The sequence below is a fragment of the Nerophis ophidion genome, linkage group LG20, assembly GCF_033978795.1.
Source record: "Nerophis ophidion isolate RoL-2023_Sa linkage group LG20, RoL_Noph_v1.0, whole genome shotgun sequence".
NCBI lineage: Eukaryota > Metazoa > Chordata > Actinopteri > Syngnathiformes > Syngnathidae > Nerophis > Nerophis ophidion.
The window spans coordinates 29,208,713-29,229,369 of record NC_084630.1 but is presented as its reverse complement, the minus strand read 5'-3'; the positions used below and the strand labels follow the sequence as shown (position 1 = coordinate 29,229,369).

Here is a 20,657-nt window from a genome sequence, read left to right as displayed (position 1 = left end):
TGTTTTATGTAGAGCTTTAGTTGTTCAACAGTCCAGAGTCTCCACTGTCGTATTTTACGCTTCATAATGAGCCACGCATTTTCGATGGGAGACAGGTCTGGACTGCAGGCGGGCCAGGAAAGTACCCGCACTTTTTTACTACGAAATGCTGTTGTAACACGTGGCTTCGGATTGTCTTGCTGAAATAAGCAGGGGCGTCCATGATAACGTTGCTTGGATGACAACATGCGTTGCTCCAAAACCTGTATTAACCTTTCAGCATTAATGGTGCCTTCACAAATGTGTAAGTTACCCATGCCTTGGGCACTAATGCACCCCATACCATCACAGATGCTGGCTTTTTAACTTTGCGCCTATAACAATCCGGATGGTTCTTTACCTCTTTGTTCCGTAGGACACCATGTCCAAAGTTTCCAAAAACAATTTGAAATGTGGACTCGTCAGACCACAGAACACTTTTCCACTTTGCTTCAGTCCATCTTAGATGAGATCGGGCCCACCATAGCTGGCTGCGTTTCTGGGTGTTGTTGATAAATGGTTTTCGTTTTCCATAGTAGAGTTATAAATTGCACTTACAAATGATGCTTAGCCACTTACGTGCAGTGATTTCTCCAGATTCTCTGAACATTTCGATGATATTACGGACCGTAAATGGTGAAATCCCTAAATTCACTGCAATAGCCTGTTGAGAAATGTTATCCTCAAACTGTTGGACAATTTGCTCACGCATTTGTTAACAAAGTGGTGACCCTTGCCCCATCCTGGGTCTTTTTTTTTGTTTTGTCATGAAAAAATGAGTTTTTTTTGGGTTGGTGCAGTAATTGTAAGTGTATCTTGTGTTTTCTATGTTTATTTAGTAAAAAAATAAAATAAAAATAAAAATCAAATATATTATTGAAATTATTCTGCGGCCCGGTACCAATCGAGCCCGGTGGTTGGGGACCACTGGTGTAATGTACCTTGATAGATTGAAAATTAACACCAATGAGTTGATTGATGAACATTATCACATAATTTATTTTGACAATATAAATAACAACACATACAGATTGAATAACAACATGTACATGTAAAAAAAACCTCAACAACATTATGATTTGTACATTTTCAGTATGTGCGTGTTTTATTTTTAAACAAAGATCTGAAGTTGTCGTTATTTTTGAATTATCGTGCCGTGATTTTACCAGTCAGGCCCACAAGGGGGTAGATTTTTTCCCATGTGGCCCCCGATCTAAAACGAGTTTGACACCCCTGGATTAAAGGTCAAATTAGTTCTACTACAGAATGAGTACAGTTGCCTCAATTCAACTTTTGCAGGTTTTGTTAATTAAAGCTTCTAAATTGCACCTAAGTGTGTTCGGATTCTATTTCTACTTGTCCATCTCGTGATTTGGCAGGTGTTGTTTCCAGTTTCAATGTGATTCATGCATACATATGACGCTGTAACTACATTAGCAAAGATGATGGCTGGATGATCCAGAGTATGAGCTGTAATTACTTGGCTAAACGTTTCTCAATACAAATGGAATATACAAAATGGAATACACAAATGTAAAATAAAAAATGCACATCGGCCATGAAGACTGTAGTAGTCTTAGCTACGGGCCACATGACAGCATTCTCTACGTGGCATTCGTTAAGGCCCCGTCTAAAAACGCCAAAGTGCTTCAAATCTGACCTTTTCGCTTCAGATTCAGGCCACATTAAGAGGTATTCCGATTGGTATCAGAATCTGATCTTTTCAATTTAAAAGTTAAAGTAAAAATACCACTGATAGTCACACGCACACACTTGGGGTGGTGAAATTATAAATTATCCTTTGCATTTGACCCATCACCTTGATTCACCCCTGGGAGGTGAGAGGAGCAGTGAGCAGCAGTGGCGGCCACGCTCGGGAATCATTTTGGTAATTTAACCCCCAATTCCAACCCTTGATGCTGACTGCCAAGCATGGAGGTAATCGGTCCAATTTTTATAGTCTTTGGTTTGACTTGGTATGATAATTTGACCTGAACGTCACCTTTTCGTCAGCTTTGGGCGAGCAACGTCATTTGTGTGCGCCGGGAAAGATGCGGTCCCCCAGTGGAAGTGGATACTTTGTCTGATGGCCAAATTGTTTGTGTCACTAGTCAATAGTGTGGAGATAATACATATATATATCCATGTATATATATATACACATATATATATATATATATATATATATATATATATATATATATATATATATATATATATATATATATATATATATATATATATATATATATGTGGTTCTTGATTGATTGATGGGAGAGTGGCCGTGCGCAACCCGAGGGTCACTGGTTCAAATCCCACCTAGAACCAACCTCGTCACGTCCGTTGTGTCCTGAGCAAGACACTTCACCCTTGCTCCTGATGATTGCTGGTTGGCGCCTTGCATGGCAGCTCCCTCCATCAGTGTGTGAATGTGTGTGTGAATGGGTAAATGTGGAAGTAGTGTCAAAGCGCTTTGAGTACCTTGAAGGTAGAAAAGCGCTATACAAGTACAACCCATTTATATTTATTTATTTATTAGTAGAGTGCACAGTTCTGTACATATTCTGTACAATTGACCACTAAATGTTAACACCCGAAAAAAAATTTCAGCTTGTTAATCAATTAATGCTGATATCCTTTAAAGTTAAAGTTAAGTTAAAGTACTATTTATTGTCACACACATACTAGATGTGGCGAAATTATTCTCTGCATTTGACCCATCACTCTTGATCACCCCCTGGGAGGTGAGGGGAGCAGTGGGCAGCAGCGGTGCCGCGCCCCGGAATCATTTATAATGATTTAACCCCCAATTCCAACCATTAATGCTGAGTGCCAAGCAAGGAGAAAATGGGTCCCATTTCTATAGTCTTTGGTATGACTCAGCCGGGATTTGAACTCACGACCTACCGATATCAGGGCAGACACTCTAACCACTAGGCCAATGATATCAGTTTTTGAAGCGGTACCGCCTGAGGGATCAAAGGTCCACAATATCATCGCTTACGTGCAGTGATTTCTCTAGATTCTCTGAACCTTTTGATGATTTTACGGACCGTAGATGGTAAAATCCCTAAATTCCTTGCAATACCTCATTGAGATATGTTGTTCTAAAACTGTTCGATAATTTGCTTAAAAAGTGGTGACCCTCGCCTCATCTTTGTTTGTGAATTACTGAGCATTTCATGAAAGCTGCTTTTATATCCAATCATGGCACCCACCTGTTCCCAATTAGCCTGCACACCTGTGGGATGTTCCAAATAAGTGTTTGATGAGCATTCTTCAACTTTATCAGTATTTATTGCCAGCTTTCCTAACTTCTTTGTCAGGTGTTGCTGGCATAAAATTCTACAGTTAATGATTATTTGCAAAAAAAAAATGTTCATCAGTTTGAACATCAAATATGTCTTTGTAGCTCAGGGGTCGAGAACCTTTTTGGCTGAGAGAGCCGAGAAGCCAAATATTTTAATTGTATTTTCGTAAGAGGCATATATATATTTTTTTAACACTGAACACAACTAAACGCCTGCATGTTTAAGTAAGACCAACATTTATAATAGGTCTGCTATTCTTTGTAATAACATTGTTATTCTGAAGTTAACTGTGGAGGGGGCGTGGCCTGCGGGGCTGCAGCGAAGCGGGTTGTTGCCAGGCTCGGCCTCGAAATCAGCGACAGATGCGTAGAAGGCCCACCTGGGCCTTGTTATCTAATCACCTGTTGCTGTGTGATAAGCAGCACCCAGGAGAAGAGACATGGTTGGGGCTGGAGCCAGAGCGCGAGTAAGGACGAGAGAGAAAAAGACAATTGCTGGAAAGCAACTGAGAGACTTATTGAAAAAAATATATACATATTGTAACCCTAAAACAGGCTCTCATGTCAATGCTTGGTGGTCTGAAGAACCCCCTGGAGGGCGTGCCCCACCCTAACCAATATTAAATAACTTATTACCACTAACGCAACTTCTTGAACAGGTGCGGTATAAAAAAGGATGGATGGACTAAAAATGTTTGAGAATGTTTTATATTTTGCAAATTATTTTTAACACTGTGATTACAAGTAGAATTATTCATTACTTATCGTGTTAAGCAATGTCAGCTCAGATTTACCAGAGAGCCGGATGTAGTTACCAAAGGGGCCACATCTGGCTCGCGAGCCATAGGTTCCCTACCCCTGTTGTAGCTTATTCAACTTAATATGGGTTGAAAATGATTTGCAAATCATAGCCTTCCGTTTATATTTACATCTAACACAATTTCCCATCTCATATGGAAACGGGGTTTGTATATATATATATATATATATATATATATATATATATATATATATATATATATACATACATATATTTATATATATATATATATATATATATACATACATATATATATACATACATACATACATACATACATATATTTATATATGTATTCCAAGCACGATGATGTCACATTCATGGGAAAAGGAATTTTTAGACCATAGGATTTGCCTGAAGTGCCAGAAGACACCAAAAGTAACAAGCGGTAGAAAAATTATATATATATATATTTTTTTTTATATATATATATATATATATATATATATGTATATATATTAGGGGTGGGCAAATTAATGCGTTAATTACGAGTTAACTCATCAATCTATTAACGCCGACAATTATTTTATCGCACATTTGCGTATGTTATTTACATGCTTTTATTTTGTTAACGCCTTTTCTTAACAAGATGGCGTCGCCCGGATAAGCTTCGGCTTCGAGGGGCTCTTTGTAAAGATGGAACATTTGGCAAAAATACCGGACAATTCTGCAAATTTCATGGCTGGCTTACAGCGTGGTCACTCCGGGATCACTTACGACCGCCAGACAATTCTGGATGTGGATGGATCGCGCCGTTTTGGACTGAATGATGCGTGCTTGCTAGACCGGCTAGCTAGCATGGGAATACTTTGCCGGCTACATCCAGCGGCCTGTGAAGCAGCGGACTATATGTGTTGTCTGTCTATTTATGAATAATGCAGACGAGGAGTGTTGGCTGAGTTCTTAACGTTTGCTTTCAGAGCGTGCATATCACAACATATAAGATGCCGTCATGGCGACACACAACCTATACCGGGCTACCGCGCATGCTCGTCACTCCTGTTGCATGCTGGATAGGGTAGTTCTTTTTTCCCCTGGCTCATAACATCACAACATAGTACCATGTATATGATGCGTTCAGTTTATCAAAGCACCAAGCAAACAATCGAAAAATTCCCATCATATCAATTCCTAGATATGGTCGTAATTATTCTAAGTGCACTACGCAGAATAAACACAACATTATTAATATTGCTACTACGGATAATTTGATCAAAAATTCCCTAAAACAGCCCACTACCTATAATATAGGTTTTTTAAACATAAGATCCCTGATAAAAATTTTTTTCCTGCTGTTACCTCAGAAATTGCCTGTTCGGATGTTATGATTGTGGCTCAGAGATTTGTATGTAGATTTATTTTCCATAACAAACAGGATAACTTAAATACCATGGCAGTGGAAATAAGCTTAAATGTTTGTATTTACATTTTTTTAGTTGATTTTCATAAAATATGCTATTTAACTGCTACAGTTTAACAAGGACTGATTTAAATTGTGTTTGCACAACAAATGTTTTGGTGCTTTTGTTCATGTGGGAGAATATTCCAATAAAGGTGCACTACACACTACTTTTGAATTCATTATTGGGCTTTGCGTATAAAATGCAGTTAATCGTGATTAATCGGACAAATAGTGTGATTAACTTTGATTAAAATTTTTAATCGTTGCCCAGCCATAATATATATATATATATATATATATATATATATATATATATATATATATATTTATTTTTATTTTTTATTTTTATTTTTTTTAACTTGGTACTTCCGGGGGCCGCCGGAATTTGTATGCTGGCGGGCCGGATGCGGTGACCCCTGACTTAAACCCCACCATTTCATAAAAGGAATGTGATGAAATAATCTAACGTTACGTTGGTAGCTAATGTGATACAACCAGTGGGAGGCAGGCCAGTGGGGGGTGTCTCCCAGGGCGCCATTATAGCTAGAACCATCAACGCATAAATCTCACATGCTTTCGCGTGAAGTGGAACAACACATTTTCTCTACTTCTGTCCCGCATCAAATCCAAGATTGAAGGAGTGACCAAGACATGTGATGGAGGTGTCCTTAACCCACACGTCCCCACGGGATGTTTATGCACTTACCTCTGCTTCAAACGTCATCTGGCAATGTTGACATATTTATATTTTATATATATTTTTTTTCCCGTGTTATGAAAACGGTCAAAACGACTTGTGTAACAAACCTGCGCCGGAGAGTTGACGACAGCCAAATTGAAGCCATAGAGCATTGAGCTGCCAAATGAGGACAGGAAAGCCACCGCCAGCAGGGACTTTGTGAGGTGCTGAGGAGGAAACCAGGAGGGACATTTTTTAAAAACAATAAGTTGGTGCACTGCTCAAAGGTGCACTGCTTACCATGAATTGATCAACGTGGGCCCCGACTTAAACAAGTCTAAAAACTTATTGGGGTGTTATCATTTAGTGGTCAATTGTACGGAATATGTACTGTACTGTGCAATCTACTAATACAAGTTTCAATCAATCAATCAATCAAAAAGTATTGTATCTGCCTTTTGATTTTATTTGGTCTTGTTGATAATTCTTTTACCAATGGAATGCTAATTTATTCCATTTCAATCAAGATTATTTTAGTTCGGAATATAATAATGGACATAGTGGTGTTTTCAAATAAACCCTACCAGAATTCCTAGTCACTGGAGATGCATAGTGCCGTCCCAAAGATGGATAAATATTGGAGAAGACGATATTATCGGCCGATAAATGCTTTAAAATGTAATATCGGAAATTATCGGCATCAGTTTCAAAAAGTAAAATTTACGACTTTTTAAAACGCCACTGTACGGAGTGGTACACGGACGTAGGGAGAAGTACAGAGCGCCAATAAACCTTAAAGGCACTGCTTTTGCATGCTGGCCCAATCAAATAACATCTACGACTTTTCACACACACAAGTGAATGCAAGCATACTTGGTCGACAGCCATACAGGTCACACTGAGGGTGGCCGTATAAACAACTTTAACACTGTTGCAAATATGCGCCGCACTGTGCAACCCACACCAAACAAGAATGACAAACACATTTTCGGGAGAACATCTGCACCGTAACGCAACATAAACACAACAGAACAAATACCCAGAATCCCTTGCAGCACTAACTCTTCCGGGAACTACAATATTCAGCCGCTACCCCCCACCTGTACCACCCCCCCCCCCCCCCCCCAACCCCGCCCACCTCAACCTCATCATGCTCTCTCAGGGAGAGCATGTCCCAAATTCCAAACTGCTGTTTTGAGGCATGTTAAAAAAAATAATGCACTTTGTGACTTCAATAATAAATATGGCAGTGCCATGTTGGCATTTTTTTCCATAACTTGAGTTGATTTATTTTGGAAAACCTTGTTACATTGTTTGATGCATCCAGTGGGGCATCACAACAAAATTAAGCATAATAATGTGTTAATTCCACTACTGTATATATCAGTATCGGTTGATATCGGAATCGGTAATTAAGAGTTGGACAATATCGGAATATCGGATATCGGCAAAAAAAAGCCATTATCGGACATCTCTAATAAATATCAACCAAAAAACCTAAAAGTAGGGATGTCAAAATGAACGCATTAACTACAGTAGGATAGGAATTCATATGGCCTCATTCCTGTGTGGGTCTCGCGTGAGAGGAAGAGGGAGTAATCATTTTGCCATGCAGCCTACTGCAAACTAGGGAATGCAATCACAATTTAATAAGTGTGATTTATTAAATCACTATTATTGAAATTTAACGATATGGCAGCCTCTGCGATGAGGTGGCGACTTGTCCAGGGTGTACAATGCCCTCCGCCCGAATGCAGCTGAGATAGGCTCCAGCACCCCCTCTGCGACACCGAAAAGGGACAATTATGGAAAGCAATCACAATTTAATAATTGTGATTTATTAAAACACAATTATTGAAATTCAACAATTTGGTGCATTTGAAAATAGCTAAAATGATGTACAAAGCAAACTAAAACTTGCTACCCAATTATGTACAACAATTCTTCTCAACAAAAGAGGAGAAATATAACCTTAAAGGAAAATATAATTTAAAACGTGTAGGCACGTACAACACTTACTGGGTATGTGGAATTAAATTATGGAAAGGATTAGGCCAATATATCAAACTGTCACACCTGCAGATTATGTTTTGTTATTCGTCATGTTTGGTCATGTTATGTTTTGGTTTTTGGAAATTCAGTTCTGTTTTTGCACTTCCTGGTTTGTTTTCGTCTCCATGCCAACTCATTAGTTTCCACCTGGTCTCCATGTCACGCCCCTGTCCTAAGCCCTCACACCTCACAGGGGGGCGGTATAGCTCGGTTGGTAGAGCGGCCGTGCCAGCAACTTGAAGGTTGCAGGTTCGATCCCCGCTTCCGCCAGCCAAGTCACTGCCGTTGTGTCCTTGGGCAAGACACTTTACCCACCTGTTCTCAGTGCCACCCACACTGGTTTAAAAAATGTAACTTAGATATTGGGTTTCACTATATAAAGCGCTTTGAGTCACTAGAGAAAAGCGCTATATAAATATAATTCACTTCACTTCACCTATTAATAATCATTGTCATGTCATTATTTAAGCCATTCGTTTTCTGTCATTGTCCTGGCAACTTTGTATCGTATTGAACTCCTCCTACCGACCTACTCACATGACCACGCCCCTACCTGTCCCTCATCTACATTCATGCCTAGCCACGCTGTTTGTTTTCTGATCACGCCAGGTAAGTTTGTTTATTTATGCCTCAGTGCAAGTTTTTGGTTTGTTTGTGCCACAGTTAGTGTCTTTTGTTCGTTTGTGTATAGTCATGCCATTGTGCTGTTTTTGTTTTTGAGTATAGTCTAGTTTTTTTCGCCATTGTGCGCACCCTTTGTTTTCCTGTTTTGTATTATAGTGTGTAAATAAATCAAATATGTACTCACACTCTCGTCTGGCTCGTGCCAATCATCCTTTGTGTGGAAGAAGCAAAACAAATCCAAGTCCATGTCGTGACACAAACTCAGCACCAATATGATTCAGTTTAAGAGACTGTTCAAACTACAAGTGTTCACAAAGTATGCAGAAAAAGAATTATGAAGAACATCTTGAACACTATTTTGTTCTTCTTTTTATTGAGAAAAAGATGATTTATGTATTTAATATATATTTGCTTACTATGGTAAATTCTTAATTTATTATGTATTTGTTCACTGTTCTGTTACAGAAAACAAGGAAACTGTATAAAATTGCTATGGTATGAAAAGTGGTAGAATTGAATAAGCTCTACTTCTTCCTACTCCTTTTTGGACGTGCTGTAATGAAACAACTAGGATTGTGTGATGCATTACATTGTATCGTATGCATGTTCCAAATAAACTGCAACCGGACTGAACTAACGCTGTGGTCAAAGTTGGAACTCCCACAGAACACATTTAAAATACTCAACACTGTAAGGCTGTCTCGCGGCCAAAGTAGATAATGCACACCACCAATTTGTCACGTTTCATGTGTCAGTTAAACAGCAACGAATCAGACCATATGAACCCCCTTCCTACTGCAATGCGATTAATCACAAACAATTAACCATGTTTGAATTCCAATTAATAATGTTATTTATTTCAAGCCGCACATACAGGACGAACCTCCAAGAGCGCACACTTGACGCTGATAAGTTCCCTGTGCTTCTTAAGCCAGCACAAACCTGAGTTCCGGGCCAGAACGTAGATACCTGTTCCCTTACAGTAAGCCGACACGTCTAGCTCTATGTGCACTCTCTCTCTCTCTCTGTGTTTCTCCCCTCTGTGTTCATTTGTCTCGTGTTCCTTGTCGCCAACCATTAGCATTCCCCTGTTTCCTGATCACGAGAGGTGTGTCTCGTGTCCCCAATTCCCTTTGGTTCCCTGGCTGCCTTCTTGGATCTCAACCTCCCGCCTGGACAGGGACTTTGACGCCTCACTCTTAACCCTGACCTCCTGCCTGTCCCTGAATCTCCGAGTTCGCCTTGCCCCCCACGGACTTCCGCCTCTCGCTCAACACTCCTGGTAACACTCATCAGATAGGGACGGCGTGGGGCAGTGGGAGAGTGGCCGTGTGCAACCCGAGGGTCCCTGGTTCAATCCATACCTAGTACCAACCTTGTCACATCCGTTGTGTCCTGAGCAAGACACTTCACCCTTGCTCCTAATGGGTGCTGGTTAGCGCCTTGCATGGCAGCTCCCTCCATCAGTGTGTGAATGTGTGTGTGAATGGGTAAATGTGGAAGTAGTGTTAAAGCGCTTTGAGTAACTTGAAGGTAGAAAAGCGCTATACAAGTACAACCCATTTACCATAATCGCTCGACATAGTCGCACACATCCACATTTTGGTTTAGTTTCACACTTGGTGCTATTGTAAATATGATAAATAGAGCTAAACAACGTCCTTGCATCTGTGGCTTCTTCTTCCTCTCCTGTACCGTAATATATTAGGTATTTGATATTGCATAGGTATTTGGTTTTAACATATATGACTACAATTGTGCCAATGGCAAATGCTGTATGTTTGTAGCAATATTTTTTTTCTTGTCAGCAAACAACAAGATGTTGGGAAACCAAAGTGTTGAGAGTTGCATTAGAAGGTTTTTTTGCAATTATGGCTGCCTTAATTAGGAGGGTCGCATTGAACAATAAATATATGTGTAAATACAAATTTATAGGCCTTGTCAAGCATTTGCAAAAGCAGTTGTGACTGATTATCATATTTTTCTAACAACTGATGGATGGGTAACTTGCTTTTTAATCGTAAGTCAATGTAACAAATTAAAAAAAAATAATGCTTGGAATTTCTTCTTGCATGATCAGATTATACTAAAGAGTAAAAAATAAGCGGATGGAAGTGAATGAAACCAAATTTCTAGGTATAATTATCGATGATAAATTGAACTGGAAATCTCATAGAAAAAATATACAACATAAAGTAGCAAGAACCGTCAATAATGAATAAAGCAAAACCAAAAATCACTTTATATTCTCTACTGCTCACTAGTGTTTAACATATCTGAGTTACAGTGTAGAAATATGGGGAAATAATTACAAAAGTACACTTCGTTCACTAACGGTGTTACAAAAACGATCGATAAGAATAATACATAATGTTGGATATAGAGAACATACAAACCCTTTATTTATTGAAGCAAAGATACTGAAATTCCACAACATAGTGAATTTGCAAACAGCTAAAATTTTACACATAGCAAACTATAACCTGCTACCTAAGAATATACAACAATTATTCTCAAAAAAGAGGAGAAATAAAATCTTAGAGAAAAATGGAATTTAAAACATTTGTATGCACGTACAACACTTAGGACCTTCAGTATATCAGTATGTGGAATTAAATTATGGAATGGATTAACCAAAGAAATCAAACAATGTAATAATATGATCCACTTCAAGAAACTCTTCAAACTTAAAGTGAAGAACCATGATAAACATTCTGAATTTATTTAATCCATCCATTCTTTCATTCTCAAAATAATATTACTTATCTCATCATATGAAATATAACTTACTTTGCTCACTACTATTTATTTATTTTTATTGTGATACGGAGTTTATTGTGAATAAATTGAGAACAGGAAGTGGACAAACATTTTAGCAACTGTTATGTAAAAAAAAAAAGAAGAAAAAAAGGTGTAGGATTAAATAAGCTCTGCTTCTTCCTATTCCTTTTCGAACATGGTGAAAAGAGAAACTGGAAATTGTGATGTATCATGTTGTATGATTGCATGTTCCAAATAAACTCAAACTCAACTCACATTAAATGATGTGGTGGGCCAAATTAAATCACATGGCGAGCCAGAACCAGCCTTGAGTTTGACACCTGTGCTGTAGCTAAACCTTAATGACGGCTTTGTACAAGAGTGGATACCATCTTCTCCATTTTGTCCACTAGCGACGCTGAGATCATTATCCATGCGTTCTTTACGTCTCGTCTCGATTGCTGTAACGTATTATTTTCGGGTCTCCCCATGTCTAGCATGAAACGATTACAGTTGGTACAAAATGCGGCTGCTAGACTTTTGACAAGAACAAGAAAGTTTGATTATTTTACTCCTGCACTGTATATACCTATATATACATATATACCTATACTGGCTCACCTGTACTGGCTTCCTGTGCATTTAAGATGTGACTGTAAGGTTTTACTACTTATGTATAAAATAGTTCACGGTCTAGCGCCATCTTATCTTGCCGATTGTATTGTACCATATGTCCCGGCAAGAAATCTGCTTCAAAGGACTCCGGCTTATTAGTGATTCCCAGAGCCCAAACAAAGTCTGCAGGCTATAGAGCGTTTTCTTTTGGGGCTCCAGTACTCTGGAATGCCTTCCCGGTAACAGTTCGAGATTCCACCTCAGTAAAGCATTTAAGTCCCATCTTAAAACTCATTTGTAAACTTAGCCCCCATTCCAAATGATAACCAGTGTGTGTGTGTGTGTGTGTGTGTGTGTGTGTGTGTGTGTCCATATGAGATAGATCACACCAACTGGGCCGTTTGATAAGTGGCACGCCTGCTGAAAAAGTGTGGGCACCCCTGCTTTACACGTATAACTTTCTCCGATGCTGCCACAGAAAGATTGTTTTCCAATGTTGTAAAAATGTGTAGAATAAATATTAAATGTAAACATTTCTGTCCACGAAAATGTGCGTCAGCCTGCAACACACCTTTCTTTCAGACATGTGGCAGGTTACAAACAAAACTAATTCCTGTGTAAGCAGATATTCTCAAACAAGAACAACATCAAAACCAAATACAGCACATGCCTCACATTTAAGAGCTGGCAGTGTAATGTAACAAATATAAACACTTACATCATGTGTTGCTTTCATAACAAGACTTGTAGAAGGAACTACATTTTTTTGCGGCTCCTGACAGATATCTTTTTTGTATTTTTTCACCATTATGGCTCTTTGAACATTTTGGGTTGCCGACCCTTGGGCTAGGTGAATGGATCCAAATATAGATAGTATGGATACCAAGGTGGGTATATGTATCGGATCCATCCTTGTGTGATAAGATCGATACTTTTGTTGCAGATTTTCTTCTATACGTTCAACAAATTACTCTATTCCTCTCACATAGTTTATTTTGCGCGGCAGCGTCTCTCTTAGTCTGTGAGTGTGTGTGTGTGTTCTTGCAATGCTTACTGATTGGGGACATTGCTCTGTTTACACAGTCACCTTTAGGGGACTTCTGATGGTATGGGGACCAAAAAAAAAAACAGGTCCCTAAAGGGAAACCTTTTAAAAGGATTCTGAGGATCATGTCATATTTAATTTTAACTTTTTTTTTTAAATGGTCCTCAGTAGTCACGTACAAATTTGTGTGAATTATGCAAAATTATTTAAATTGGGTCCCCATGGGTACCCTTTAAATAGACCCCCTTTTTAGACCAGTTGATCTGCCGTTTCTTTTCTTTTCTCCTCTGCCCCCCTGTGTATCGGTTGGGGACATCTCTGCGCTGCTGACCCTTCTCCGCTTGGGATGGTCTCCTGCTGGCTCCCCTATGGACGGGACTCTCTACTATATTGGATGCACTATGGACTGGACTCTCCCCGTTATGTTAGATCCACTATGTATTGGACTTTTGTGACGTCTTGGTGGCATTGTGGTGACGAGTTGTTCTCTCGTGGGTGCAGCGAAGATGGACACAGCGTGAGGTAGGAACAATAATTTATTTATACTAACTAAAACAGTCTAAGAACCAAAAACACTTGCTCGAAGGCACTAACAAACAAAACAGAAAGCGCTAGCATGAGCTAGGGACAAACAACTGAAATAGCACGTACACATTTGTGTGAATTATGCAAAATGATTTAAATTGGGTCCCCGTGGGTACCCTTTAAATAGACCCCCTTTTTAGACCATTTGATCTGCCGTTTCTTTTCTTTTCTCCTCTGCCCCCCTGTGTATCGGTTGGGGACATCTCTGCGCTGCTGACCCTCTGCGCTGCTGACCCTTCTCCGCTTGGGATGGTCTCCTGCTGGCTCCCCTATGGACTGGACTCTCTCTACTATATTGGATCCACTATGGACTGGACTCTCACCGTTATGTTAGATCCACTATGTATTGGACTTTTGTGACGTCTTGGTGGCATTGTGGTGACGAGTTGTTCTCTCATGGGTGCAGCGAAGATGGATACAGCGTGAGGTAGGACCAATAATTTATTTATACTAACTAAAACAGTCTAAGAACCAAAACACTTGCTCGAAGGCACTAACAAACAAAACAGAAAGCGCTAGCATGAGCTAGGGACAAACAACTGAAATAGCATGAAAGCTAATGTACACAAAGGTAGTTACCACAATGCTGGAAAGAGTGACGTCAACTGTAGCGTGAAGCAAACAAGAGTCCAAGAAAGCATGTCAAACAAAGGCGGGCTTTAATAGGGAGATAACTAATCAAGGGCAGGTGCGCGTGATCAAAAGAGGGACAGATGATACTAAATGGGTAACTATGACAACGGAACAAAACCAGGAAGTGCCACAAAGAACTGAAGAAGACAAATACTAGACAGAATGTGATAAAAACAGAACCAAAACCAGAATATGCCATGATCCAAGATGTGGATCATGACAACTTTCACAATATCATGTTAGACCCACTCGACATCCATTGCCTTTGGTCTCCCCTGGTTGGTGAGAGCGGGTGGGGGGGTGGGGGGGGGGGGGGGGTTCGGGGTCCTCTCCAAGGTTTTTCATAGTCATTGTCACCGACGTCCCACTGGGGTGAGTTTTTCCTTGCCCTAATGTGGACTCTGTACCGTGGATGTCGTGGTTTGTGCAGCCCTTTGAGACACTTGTGACCTAGGGCTATATAAATAAACATTGATTGATGGGCTTCACGGTGGCAGAGGGGTTAGTGCGTCTGCCTCACAATACGAAGTTCCTGCAGTCCTCGGGATCTTTCTGTGTGGAGTTTGCATGTTCTCCCCGTGACTGCGTGGGTTCCCTCCGGGTACTCCAGCTTCCTCCCACTTCCAAAGACATGCACCTGGGGATAGGTTGATTGGCAACACTAAATGGTCCCTAGTGTGTGAATGTGAGTGTGAATGTTGTCTGTCTATCTGTGTTGGCCCTGCGATGAGGTGGCGACTTGTCCAGGGTGTACCCCGCCTTCCGCCCGATTGTAGCTGAGATAGGCGCCAGCGCCCCCCGCAACCCCAAAAGGGAATACGCGGTAGGAAATGGATGGATGATTGATTGATTGATTGATTGATTAGAAGTCAATGGGATCTTGCAATGCAATCGGTGCTGCCTTCTTGGCTAACACCCTAAATTGGGCACAAACAGCTAAATGAAAGATCAAGCAGAAATGTGGTTATCAAATACAGACAGGAAGTAGACACAATCTGGCCATCAAGGCTTCATGGATGCTTGAAAGGAACATGATTTAGAAACAAAAAGCATGGTGGACAGAGTTTCATGGTGACACGTGAAAATAGCGGCCGGCAGATAATGCTGCCCAGTCAGCATTTAATCTGTGCTCATTAGCGAGCAGTTAGACATAACGAGCGGGAGCAGACATCCACAGGCATGCATGCTGCTTATATTTGCTTTTCAAAGGAGAAGAATGCAAAAGAGCGTCTCCTTTGTGGTCTTATTTAAGTTTACCTTTTACACACAGAATAGGACACAATGTAATATATACTGTCATTATTAAAAAGAATGATGTAACTTTTTTTTTTTTACAAACCCCGTTTCCATTAATAGTTGGGAAATTGTGCTAAATGTAAATATAAACGGAATACAATGATTTGCAAATCCCTTTTCAACCCATATTCAGTTGAATGCACTACAAAGACAAGATATTTGATGTACAAACTCATAAATGTTGTTTTTTTTTGCAAATAATAATTAACTTGGAATTTCATGGCTGCAACACGTGCCAAAGTAGTTGGGAAAGGGCATGTTCACCATTGTGTTTCATCACCTTTTCTTTTAACAACACTCAACAAAGTTTGGGAACTTGGGGCGGTATAGCTCGGTTGGTAGAGTGGCCGTGTCAGCAACTTGAGGGTTGCAGGTTCGATTCCCGCTTGTGCCATCCTAGTTACTGCCGTTGTGTCCTCGGGCAAGACACTTTACCCACCTGCTCCCAGTGCCACCCACACTGGTTTAAATGTAACTTAGGTATTGGGTTTCACTATGTAAAGCGCTTTGAGTCACTTGAGAAAAGCGCTATATAAATATCATTCACTTCACTAACTGAGGAATCTTAATTGTTGAAGCTTTGAAAGTGGAATTCTTTACCATTCTTGCTTGATGTACAGCTTAAGTTGTTCAACAGTCCAGGGTCTTGTTGTCGTATTTTGCGGTTCATAATGCGCCATACATTTTCGATGGGAGACAGGTCTGGACTGCAGACAGGCCAGGAAAGCACTCTTTTAATACGAAGCCACGCTTGTTGTAACACGTGGCTTGGAATTGTTTTGCTGAAATAAGCAGGGGCGTCCATGATAACGTTGCTTGGATGAAAACATGTGTTGCTCCAAAACCTGTATGGACCATTCAGCATTAATAGTGCCTTCACAGATGTGTAAGTTACCCATGCCTTGGGCACTAATACACCCCCATACCATCACAGATGCTGGCTTTTGAACTTTGCGCCTATAACAATCACTTTGTTCCGGAGGACACCACGTCCAAAGTTTCCAAATATAATTTGAAAAGTGGACTCGTCAGACCACAGAACACTTTTCCATTTTGCATCAGTCCATCTTAGATGATCTCTGGCCCAGAGAAGCCGGCGGCGTTTCTGGATGTTGTTGATAAATGGCTTTTGCTTTGCAGAGTAGAGCTTTAACTTGCACTTACAGATGTAGCGACCAACTGTATTTAGTGACAGTGGTTTTCTAAAGTGTTCCTGAGCCCATGTGGTGACATCCTTTAGAGATTAATGTCGGTTTTTGATACAGTGCCGTCTGAGGGATCGAAGGTCACGGTCATTCAATGTTGGTTTCCAGCCATGCCGCTTACGTGGAGTGATTTTTCCAGATTCTCTGAACCTTTTGATGATATTATGGACCGTAGATGTTGAAAATCCTAAATTTCTTGCAATTGCACTTTGAAAAACATTATTCTGAAACTGTTTGACTATTTGCTCACGCAATTGTGGACAAAGGGGTGTACCTCGCCCCATCCCTTCTTGTGAAAGACTGAGCATTTTTTGGGAAGCTGTTTTTATACCCAATCATGGCGCCCACCTGTTCCCAATTAACCTGCACACCTCTGGGGTGTTCCATATAAGTGTTTGATGAGTATTCCTTAACTTTATCAGTATTTATTGCCACCTTTCCCAACTTCTTTGTCATGTGTTGCTGGCATCAAATTCTAAAGTTAATGATTATTTGCACAAAAAAAATGTTTATCAGATTGAACATCAAATATGTTGTCTTTGTAGCATAGTCAACTGAATATGGGTTGAAAATGATTTGCAAATCATTGTATTCCGTTTATGTTTACATCTAACACAATTTACCAACTCATATGGAAACGGGGTTTGTATTTTAATATATCCATTCGTTTTCTAGAAGTCGCATTATTGGTAAGAAGTATTGTATTTTTCATCGGTTAACTTCAGAATAACAATGTTATCAAAAAGAACAAGAGACTTATTATACTCTAAAAATGTTGGTCTTACTTAAAATGCACGCATTTAGTTGTATTTAGTGTTAAAACAATATTATACGGCTCTCACGGAAATACATTTTTAAATATTTGGCTTTCATGGCTCTCTCAGCCAAAAACGTTCCCGACCCCTGCAATAAATAAAACATTCTCATGTTGCACTATGACATGTAAACATGGGATCATGTGTACTTTCCTGTAACTTTCTGTTTGTAAAATATATCTTTATTAATATTTCTTTAATATAATAACATCATTAAATTAAGAAAAAACATTTTATTTTTCACTAAAGAAGGGTTTGGGTAGTGCGCATATGAAACTGGTGGGGTTCGGTACCTCCAACAAGGTTAAGAACCACTGACTTAGAGACTTCGACATCCTTTTATTGTCATTCAAATTTCCATCCTTTCATCCATCCATCCATCCATCAGCCAGGAGACATTGTCTTCCCAAGGTGTCCTGGGTCTTCCCCATGGCCTCCTACCGGTCAGACGTGCCCTAAACACCTCCACAGGGAAGCGTTCGGGTGGCATCTTGACCAGATGCCCGAACCACGAACCACCTCACCACGTTTTTGGCTTAGAGAGCCATGAAAGTCAAATATTTTGAAATGTATTTCCGTGAGTGCCATATAATATTTTTTTAACACTGAATACAACTAAATGTCTGAATTTTTAAGTAAGACTAACATTTTCAGCGGATAATAAATATCTAATTCTTTTTAATAACATTGTTATTCTGAAACTAACCGATACTAAATAAAATAATTCTTACCATTGATGCGACTTGTTAAAAAGGCAGGTATAAAAACAGATGGATGAATTAAAAAAGTTTTATATTTTGAACGTTATTTTTAACACTTTGATAACCAGCGGAATTATTCATTACTTTTCATGTTAAGCAATGTCAGATAATATTTTTCTGAGCGCCAGATGCAGTCATCAAAAGAGCCACATCTGGCTCGAGAGCCATAGGTCCCTACACCTGCATTAAGTGAAGTGAAGTGAACTATATTTATATAGCGCTTTTTCTCTAGTGACTCAAAGCGCTTTACATAGTGAAACCCAATATTTAAATTACATTTTAAACCAGTGTGGTTGGCACTGGAAGCAGGTGGGTAAAGTGTCTTGCCCAAGGACATAACCGCAGTCACTAGGATGGCGGGAGCGGGGATCCAACCTGCAACCCTCAAGTTGCTGGCACGGCTACTCTACCAACCGAGCTATACCAGCATTAGTTGGTTGTAGTGCAGGATAAAAGAGCAATAAGGTGCAGATATAAATAAATAGATTACTGTACAGATAAATATCCTGCACTTTTGCACATGCATCCATGTTTATGAATGTATGTTGCATTGTCTTTATATTCCAGCGAGTTAATCCGTTTTAGGTGAATTGAGGGGATTGTTATGATGCGTTCAAGAGTCTTCATTATCTATCTGAAATATTTCAAATTCAATGCAAAACTCTATCAGTATCACAACTGTCACTTTTATTACTCACCGAGCGAAATGATGCATCCTTCAACACCAACAGTTCCTCCGCCATCGAGGTGGTGAAAAGTTAGTCCCTCTGTGTGAAAACGAGAGAGGTCTCATGTGTAAAACTTTATAAGCACTGACCCTTCGTGTTAATTTGTGTTCTCCACGCCCCTGTGACACACAGAGTGAAGGCGTGGGGGGGCGGGGGGGGGGGGGGGGGGGGTGGGGGGGGGGGAGCGGCGGAATGTACAAACTTGTCAAACTCACCACGGTGAGTCACGTGACTGAGCCCAGGGGCTAAACAACATCACATCATGAGCACACTTTTAAAGAAGTAAAAGTTGATATTGAGAAGGATGCTTATATTTATTGAAGGGAAAACTGTGTTATACCCTAAGTGTCTTTTTTAAACCAGGGTCACGTGCTAAAAGATCAAAGGATACATACATACCGTATTTTCCGGACCATATGGCGCACCGGTTTATAAGGCGCACTGCCGATGAATGGTCTATTTTCTATCTTTTTTCATATGTAAGGCGCACCAGATTATAGGGCACATTAAAGGAGTTTATTCTTTTTCTAAAAGTAAAACACTTCCTTGTGGTCTACATAACATGTAATGGTGGCTCTTTGGTCAAAATGTTGCATAGATGATGTTTTACAGATCATCTTCAAGCCGCTTTCTGACAGTCGCTTCCGAATTACATGGTTCACTTTCGGCAGCGTCTTCTCCCCGTCATCTTTGTTGTAGCGGTGTAGCGTGCAAGGACGGGAGTGGAAGAAGTGTCGAAAGATGGAGCTAACTAGTTTAGTGACATTCAGACTTTACTTCAATCAATAACGGAGCATCATCGCCTCATCTGGAAAGAAAAACACCGGAAAAATGTCCCGTGAAAGACTGTCGGACCGTAACTCTCTAATAACTTGGGTGAATAATGGAAACTCACTATACTTTCATGGCGAGTTTACTGATTAATAAGTAAGAACTTTACACTACTTTATATTTGAAATGGCAATGGTGAAGAATGAATGTCACATGACAAAAAGATAGAGGAAAAGAGGAAGCTTATCGACTATGGTGTTGGCACAGACTATAAAGGCGGATTCTGGTAGTTTTTCGATATTTATGCAGATCTCAAATAAAGATCAGCAGGTATCAGAAGGTAAAACAAGTTGTTTTTGCATAATATTGCAAAACAAAATGCCAGAAAATGCCTTACCTTATACACACACCACAATAATATGTGTATGTTTAATGCGCTGACAATCCATAGAGCGGTGTGGCTTCATAACTTACCAAAGTCGTACTAAAACATTTTGATAGATTTTTGAGCGCTGTGTGTAATGTTCTATATTTTCAT

General features: G+C 39.8%; 1 protein-coding gene across 2 annotated transcripts in view; it reads right to left on the bottom strand.

Moving 5' to 3' along the window:
* Positions 1-19,466, bottom strand: part of slc2a15b (solute carrier family 2 member 15b) — a 90,064-nt gene extending 70,598 nt beyond the window's left edge. Inside the window, exons 1-2 of one of the 2 annotated variants that reach the window (XM_061880935.1) lie at positions 19,319-19,466; positions 6,358-6,456 (exon numbers count right to left, since the gene is read on the bottom strand). In XM_061880935.1, coding sequence (XP_061736919.1) covers positions 6,358-6,456; positions 19,319-19,363 — 144 coding nt within the window. In that variant the 5' untranslated portion in view covers positions 19,364-19,466. The remainder of the gene's footprint in view (positions 1-6,357; positions 6,457-19,318) is intronic. The other variant, XM_061880937.1, reaches the window with a different exon arrangement.
* Between the last annotated feature and the right edge of the window lie 1,191 nt (positions 19,467-20,657).